This window comes from Anguilla rostrata, chromosome 19 (genome assembly GCF_018555375.3).
Source record: "Anguilla rostrata isolate EN2019 chromosome 19, ASM1855537v3, whole genome shotgun sequence".
Taxonomy (NCBI): Eukaryota; Metazoa; Chordata; class Actinopteri; order Anguilliformes; family Anguillidae; genus Anguilla; species Anguilla rostrata.
This window is the reverse complement of record NC_057951.1, coordinates 7,706,149-7,713,844: the sequence shown is the minus strand read 5'-3', so window position 1 is coordinate 7,713,844 and position 7,696 is coordinate 7,706,149. Positions and strand designations below refer to the sequence as shown.

The 7,696-nt window shown below is 49.0% G+C and overlaps 1 protein-coding gene across 6 annotated transcripts in view; it reads left to right on the top strand.

Moving 5' to 3' along the window:
• Nucleotides 1–7,696, top strand: part of LOC135245464 (signal peptide, CUB and EGF-like domain-containing protein 1) — an 86,706-nt gene that overhangs the window by 35,999 nt on the left and 43,011 nt on the right. For 4 of the 6 annotated variants that reach the window (XM_064318505.1, XM_064318506.1, XM_064318501.1 and 1 more), the window contains exons 6-7: nucleotides 1,631–1,747; nucleotides 6,774–6,863. In XM_064318505.1, coding sequence (XP_064174575.1) covers nucleotides 1,631–1,747; nucleotides 6,774–6,863 — 207 coding nt within the window. The remainder of the gene's footprint in view (nucleotides 1–1,630; nucleotides 1,748–6,773; nucleotides 6,864–7,696) is intronic. The other 2 variants (XM_064318503.1, XM_064318504.1) reach the window with 1 other exon arrangement.

Genomic DNA, 7,696 nt, shown 5'->3' with positions numbered 1-7,696 from the left:
GCTGGTCCAGGTTCAGCAAACTGTGCACGTAGCGCACCCCTCTTACCTGGCTGCAGTGGAGAATATAAAGTATGATACATCACCAGCATTTGGCTGACCGTATTTTATCCAGAGCGACTTACACAACTTTTGCATCCATTTATACAGCTGGATTTATATTGAAGCAATGCAGATTATAAGTACCTTGCTCATGGGTACAACGGCAGCGTCTAACCCCGGGAATCGAACCTGTGACCTTTGGGTTACAAGTGCAGCTCCTTGCCCATTGTACCACACTGCCGCCCTACGTGATTAAATGGTGATCGCTGTTGTGATTCTGAGGTGTGGGCTGCTTGCAGTCTGTTCTTGGAGACAGGTGCGCTGCGGTTAAAAATGTGATCCGGAGTGTGATTAACGGAGGGTAGTATTTTAAAACGGAACATGGTTGCATTTGATCGTCCATGTTGATCTTGGTCCATTTGTGTGAAGTACAGAATTTATTGAAGACATAAATTTTTTGAGGGGGGAGGGTGGGGGGAAGGGGTGGAGGTTTTGGGATAGTGGGGCTTGTACGTTAGTTCTCTGTTGTTTCAAGCAAAGCGGAGTTCCAGCGGAATTTTGAGAAGAAAGCACGTTTTTTATTAGCTGCACTCTGTTTGGCAGTTACACTGTGTTCCTCGCAGCGAGTGTAAGACGTTGTGAAATCCCCTGCTTGTTTAAAGTCTCTCCCTAGAAGTGAACTAACAGACAGGGTTATTGGATTCGATGTGGAGCGGCGGTAATAGCGCTGCAAAGGCCTTGTTGGATTACCCGTGGATTGATACTAATTGTGCTGAACAGGAGTTGTTGAATTTTTCTCTTTTGTAAGTCTTTTTAAGTTCATGCTTGTGTAGGGGATGAGCTGGACCCCCCCAGATTAAACACCCCTCCCTGCTGACGTTCAGCGTGTCTGTCTGAGAGGTCTCGGGGAAGCGTGTTAAAGTTAGAAGGGTGAAGTCGGGTCGAGCGCGGACGGCGTGGGGTGCGTGTGAGCGCGCGCGTCTCTGCGCGTCCGCGTACCGGGGGCCCGGCGGCGAAGCCTTACCGCCATCTCTCTGCGCGTCCGCGTACCGGGGGCCCGGCGGCGAAGCCTTACCGCCATCTCGCTGCGCGTCGCCGGGGAGAGCCCAACCAGGTCGTGCCGCCGAGCGTGGGGCACGAAAGGACATGTCAGTTTAACCAGCGCTTTTAAAAGCCTGAAAATCTGTGTGTGTGTGTGTGTGTGTGTGTGTGTGTGTGTGTGTGTGTGTGCGTGTGTGCGTGTGGTGGTGGTGCGTGGTGCGTGCGTGCGTGTGGTGCGTGCGTGCTGGTGGTGTGTGCGTGTGTGTGTCTGTGTGTGTGTCTGTGTGTGTCTGTGTGTGTGTCTGTGTGTGTGTGTGTGTCTGTGTGTGTGTCTGTGTGTGTGTGTGTCTGTGTGTGTGTCTGTATGTGTGTGCGTGTGCGTGTGCATGTGTGTGTGCGTGTGTGTGCGTGTGTGTGTGTGTGCGTGTGTGTGCGTGTGTGTGTGTGTGCGTGTGTGTGTGTGTGTGTGCGTGTGCGTGCGCGTGCTTTGAAGCGCTCAAACATGCTCCTCTCCTGCGTTTCTCATTGCGTGATGCCTATGTGTCGCCAGTGACTTGTAACTATGGAAACGGAGGCTGCCAGCACACCTGCGACGACACGGAAGTGGGGCCCGTGTGCGGCTGCCACCAGAAGTACGCCCTGCACTCGGACAGCAAGACCTGCATCGGTGAGTCACCTCCCCCCCCCCCCCCCCCCCCCCGCAGACAGACAGACAGTCGTCACACACGGACACACGTTCACACCAGCACTGAAGGGATGTGTGCTCTACCAGAAGAATCAATCCCCCCCCCATCCCCAGCCTCCTCTTCAAATAGCGGCAACCAGAGGGAGAGGGAGAGATAGAGATAGAGATAGGGAGAGAAAGAGACGGAGAGGGAAAGTAAGGGAGCACTACTTAACACATGCACTTTCTGCATCCAGGATACCTTAAAGATATAGCGTGCCCAATTTCCTTACTTCTGTAAGTAAGTAAACTCCCTGAAACCAGTCTGACTCCCTGAAATACTAAATGTCATGTGTGGCACAGTCTCTTAATCAGAGTTAAGGTGTGTACCTGCATATTACTGGTGCCTGTACATCACATGACACTACCCACTCACGCCCACGGGCATGCACACACACACACAGAAACACACACACACACACACACAGAAACACAAAGACACACACACATACATGTGCACACACACACACACATGCGCACACAGACATACTCTGCTCAGGCTGTGATGAACTCTGCACCTCTCACAAACCTGGAAGGAACCAAATACCAAGCACTGTTCCGTGGAAAATAAACGGCACCACGTGCCCATGACTCTGAAAAACAAACGAGTCAGCTCGGTCGCCGTGGAAACTGAGCAGAGGCGCCCAGGAAGGAAATGATTTTTGAAAGGAAGACAAATGAACGATTCCAGGTAAGTCCTGTCCCCCCCCTCCCCCCTCCCCCACCCCCTCTCAGCCTTCGGTCCAGTCAAAGTGTTTGACTTGGACCGCGATCTTTGTTTTCCCCTCTTGTTTTTGATCCAGCGTTTGGGTGCATGGGACAGATTGTGCCAAACACAGCTCTGGGTGTTTTTTTTTTTTGTTTTGTTTTTTCCGCAAGAGACTCTGTGATTTAGGGTCCCGCCAGTAACATTCCAGCCCCCTAAATGAAGTTTATCACACCAAGTTGCAAAATCAAGGTCCAGCGCGTCCGTGAGTTATGGTGATGTTTTTTTTTTGGTTTTTCCATTTTTTATAGTGTGAGCGTGTCGGTGTGTACGAGCGTGAGAATGTTCTGTTCTTGAAAGTGTTGGTATATAAAGGGTTAAACAGGACATAGACAGACGCTACAGGTATCGTACGCTAGAGCAGGGACACTCAGATCTGGCCCTCGAGGACAGCAGTGCTGCTGGGTTTCATTCCTCCCCTCTAATCAGAGACTGATTTAAACCTGGGACACCAGGTGAGTTAGTTCAGTCTCTGGCCAATCAGTGCCCTTAATCGATCAATGAGCTACCGGGCAGAAAAGGAAACCAGCAGCATTACTGGCCTAGAGGGAGGGATTAGAGATTCCCTGTATTAAGAGTATCTAGTCTTTCCCTGAAGGGCTTGTGTGTGTCTTTTCTAGTTCCTCCAACCTCTGCTCTTAATTTTACGGCAATCTCAGCTTGTTTAACCAGCTTGGCATTCATGTATTCATTCCGGGCCGGACAATTACAGATATATCCACTGTACCTGAATACTGATGATGAATGACAACATTATATATATATATATATATATATTCCTAAATCCTGCAATGAAAAAAAATAACAGCTTCATTAACGTGACTTAACCCTGTTATAAGCAGCTGTGAAGGGTGACATAAATCATGCGTAGAGGGATGTTCTTAAAACGGTGTGTGAGTGGCTGAGAGCTGTATGAATGCCAGTGTGTTCAGCCAATCAAAAGTCAGTGACCGACTAAGGTCAGTAGGTTTAAGCCGAGGCTAAGTGAGTGTAGCTAGCTGCAACACAAAAATGACTGTACACACACCACCCCTTTAGGAACTGATATTGACACCTCGTCTTCAAATTTGTCCTTAATGTTGAAGGGTTACTGTATAAGTCTTTTTTTTGTTACGATTTTGAGTTTACGGCAACGTAGACACCGTGGAGCTCAGTTTAGAGTTTGGCGAATGTAATTAGAATCTTGCGGTTTAAAGTTTAAAGACATTTGCAACTTGGAATGTTACATTTGCTACTTAGAACGTTACTATTGCAGAAACGCTACGAAAGAAAGACGTGCTTCCGTGTTGAAGAACTGGGCCTTCGGTTTCCGTGTTCTTCTGCGCGTGATAACAATAAACGTGGTTTATTGAGAGATTGAAGCTCAGCCATGCATCGCACACAGCCTCATTATTGTTATTAATTTTTATTAATATTTTTATTATTGTTAATATTTAGGTCTGTGGGTGTTTTTTTCCCCTTGATAATTTTTCCTTTCCAGCTTCACGGAGAAGAAGATTCCATTAACGGAAGGTGGGGAGAGGAAAATCTCAAAGAAAAAAAAAGTGTTTAAAGGGAGGGGGGAAGCCCCTCTCCTCAACCTCTTCATCAGACAAGAGTCCCTGTGTTTGTGTGTGTGAGGGGAGAGCCGTGCCTGCTCTGCGGCCTCCTCCTCCTCCCCCCCCCGCGCCCCCCCCTCCCCCCCTCGCCTTCCCCCGCTCTGTAGCGCTCCTCTGTCTGTGGACTCCCTCCCTGCTCCTCTCCTCTCTCCTTTTCTGGTGATAGTTCCTGATTGCCTGTCTTGTCTGAGCATTGACGCTAGGATGAGAGAACGACAATTACAATTATGTGAAACTGAGTGAAACAGAAGCAAAACACGACCAACCCCCCAACTAAAATTTCCGATATTCGGAAAAAAAAAGACCTGAGTAGAGCGAACATCTCAATTGCAGCCTGATCGAACCTAGAACTCCCCGAACCAAATCAAATTTTTTGAATGAACGCCCCGCCCCTGCGTCCACTCACCCAAAAGTAGCGAATCAAGCTCTCATTTTTACTTATAAATAAATAAATCAAAAAAAGCCTTGACCGCCCTGTCTCAAGATGAGTGTTCCGCCCATTCTGCCGCGCACCCGCCCTGAAGCCCCGCCCCTGACCCCGCCCCCCTTGCCTGCAGCTCCGCCCACCCTGCATAGAGTCCCATTCCAGCCGCATGCTCCTCTCTAACCCGCCGGCTCCGCCCCCCTGTCATTCTGTCCTCCTGTCCGCCTGTCTGTCTCCCCACCTCTTTCTCCTTCACTAATTCCCCGCCCTTACATTTGGCCGCATGGGAGAGCCTGTCCTGGATATTTCCTTTTTTCTTTTTTTCGTTTTTGTTTTTTTTCTCTACCCCTACCCCACCCCCCCCGACCCCCAACCCAACCCAACTCCCACCCAGAATTGAAATACCTTAATAGTAACCCCTCCCCCCTTGTATTCCTGTTTTACATGCATCCATCACTACGGTTACTATTCTGTTAATGACTGTAGCTGTAGCATAATTATTAATTTTCCCCTTTTTTTTAAAACAATTTTTCTAAAAATGTGTAATTATTATCATTTTTTTGTTTGCTCCCTAAAACCCGCTCCCTTGCTGGCCCCTTGAAGGAGGGCCTTTTAATGGCTGATTCCTTTTAGTTTCTTTTGAAGAGTCCTGAGAATTCTCCTCTTTACACTCCGCCCCCCCCCCCACACACACCCCACAACCCTGTCCCTCTCTAAGCTGAAATCTCAGCCCTCACACACTTTCTCAATCTTAGCTCTTAAAAAAGGAGTCTTCCATTCATTCCGGAACCTTCTCCAGGAAGTCCTGTCCCCCTCCTACACTGTCTAGCCTAGCGGCCCCGTCTGAGTGGCCGGGGGGGGGCCTCCAGGCTCGGGCTGCTTTTGAAGAGGCCTTCGAGTGTCTCGTCTTCCAAAGGGCCCTTTCCTCGGGGGCCCGCGGCCTCCTCCTCCTCCTCCTCCTCCGCGGGCCTTTGTACATCAAAGCCGCGGTTCCCGCCACCGCATTTAGGGAAAGGGCTGAATGCGTGGAATAAGGGGCGTGTGTGATCACAGCCTCCCCTCGTCTCCCCCTCCTGACGAGGTGCACATTCAGAGAGAGAGACTGGACAGAGGTCCGCTCCCCGAATCCCACACACCCCACCCCATCCCACCCCCTCCACCCCCACCCCCTCAGGATTGGTCCACCATCGACCATCACCATCCTCACGCCGCCGCTAAGTTGCACACATCTGCTCGTCACGGTAACCGTGGCTCCCCGCCCCGCCCCGCCCCGCCCGCCTTTTGGAACCTTCCCAGCGTTTTGAATGTGGAAGCCAGTTGCGATGTGTTCCATAGACAAACAGGCAACCAGCGCTGCCCCCAGACTCCCCACTTCCTGTTTGCATGCCCTTCCTGTTTTCATTAGTTCCCTCCCCTGCCCCAATCTAGTTTTCCTACTTTTGTCATTTACCCCCCCTATACTGTATTTCACCTTTTGAGATTTCCATTTTTCTACTTTTTTTTTGTTTACTTGTGATGTCACTCAGCTCCTCCCCCTTTTAGCTCCTAGTGTGTCTCTCTCTCTGTGACTCATGATTTTAGATGTAGCAGGTTTTTTTTTTTTTGGTGTTTACCTCCATCTCCCTTTCCCTCCCTACTTTCCCATCGCTGTCCACCTGCCCCCCCCCCTCCCAACCACACTCACGCAGTTTGTCTTGGACACCATTTCCCATCATCCCCTTCTGATGTGAGGGACTCATTGTCGTAATGTGGCTGTTTGATATGGAAGACAGAATCTGCAACCACGACAACAGCCACAGCAAACAACAGCAGCAAACAAACCCACTACCCCCCCCCTTCCAAAAAAAAAATCATGATTTGAAACAGGGAAAAAAAAAACAAATTTGTAGTTAAAAGAGTCTTCCCTTCCCCTTCCTCTTTTATTTAAAAAAAAAAAGACTGTTCTGGGATTGTTACCAGTGGGATTAACACTCTAACAGGGTTTTATTTTTTAATTTTATTTATTTAATCATTTTTGTGGGGCTTCTTGGCGGCTTCCTGCTTCTTGGCTTTTTGGGTTTTTTTTTTTTTGGCACAAACGCCAAGAGAGAGAGTTGATTCTCAGGCGGGGCGGGCGCAGAAGCGGGCTTCACATTAACCAACTGCTCCATGTTTGTCCCCCCTCTGTCACTTGTGTTTTAGAGAGAGATGAGGCTGCAATTGAGAGCTCAGAGTTCAATGCCACGTCACTAGCTGATGTGGACAAGCGGGTGAAACGGCGGCTGCTCATGGGTAACACTTCTTTTCTTTTCCTCTTCCTGTGTGTTGCTATGGCGCTTGTGCTTGTTTCCCCCTCCTCCTTCCTCCCCCCTTCTTTTTGTTGTTTTAAAAAAAAGAAAAGAAAAAGGTGGTTTTTTTGTCCTACGGTGCACACGTTGTTGGTACCTAAAAGAAAAAAAAAAAAGTGGACAAGGTGGAATGAAAAAAGATTTTCGACCATTTTCCCAAACTGTAAAAATGGATGCTGCGTGACCTCCTGTTCTATTACCAGCTGCTCCAAGCACCAAAGATACTGCTGACAAGGCTCCTGACTCCTCGCTGAGCGTTTCTCTGGAAGCTTCTGTTCTGCTCACGTACATACGCATCGGCAAAAGTCAAGTGCAAGTCACAGATCTTGCCAGTAATATCTTTGGCTGCGCTGTCGTTTCCATTAAAAAGGAAGCAGCCCCTTTTTTTTGCGGTACAGCGTGTTTATTTATAACGGGTGACTCAGCGCTTTAACTTTGGTTTACTTTATCCCGCTCTGACCTTTGACCCCCCCCGGTGACCCCTAGTGACCTCACACCTTATTGGTCTCGCATCCCCGAGTCCCCTCAAACAGGCAAACAGATCTCTGGAGCCTTGAGATTCAGTGAGCTCGAGTCTTTTTTTTTTTTTTTTTTTTTCTTCTTCTCCCTCCCCACAAGGTTACTTCGGGCTGTTCATTTCCAGGGATGCTGATCTTCACCGCTGCCTGCCATGTTTGTTTAATAAACTGAGTGCTGGGGATTAGCATTCTGTCTCAGGAAGGCATAATATGGGCACCTCGCTCATTTTGGAATTTCCCCATTTTTGGCCGCGGTGTT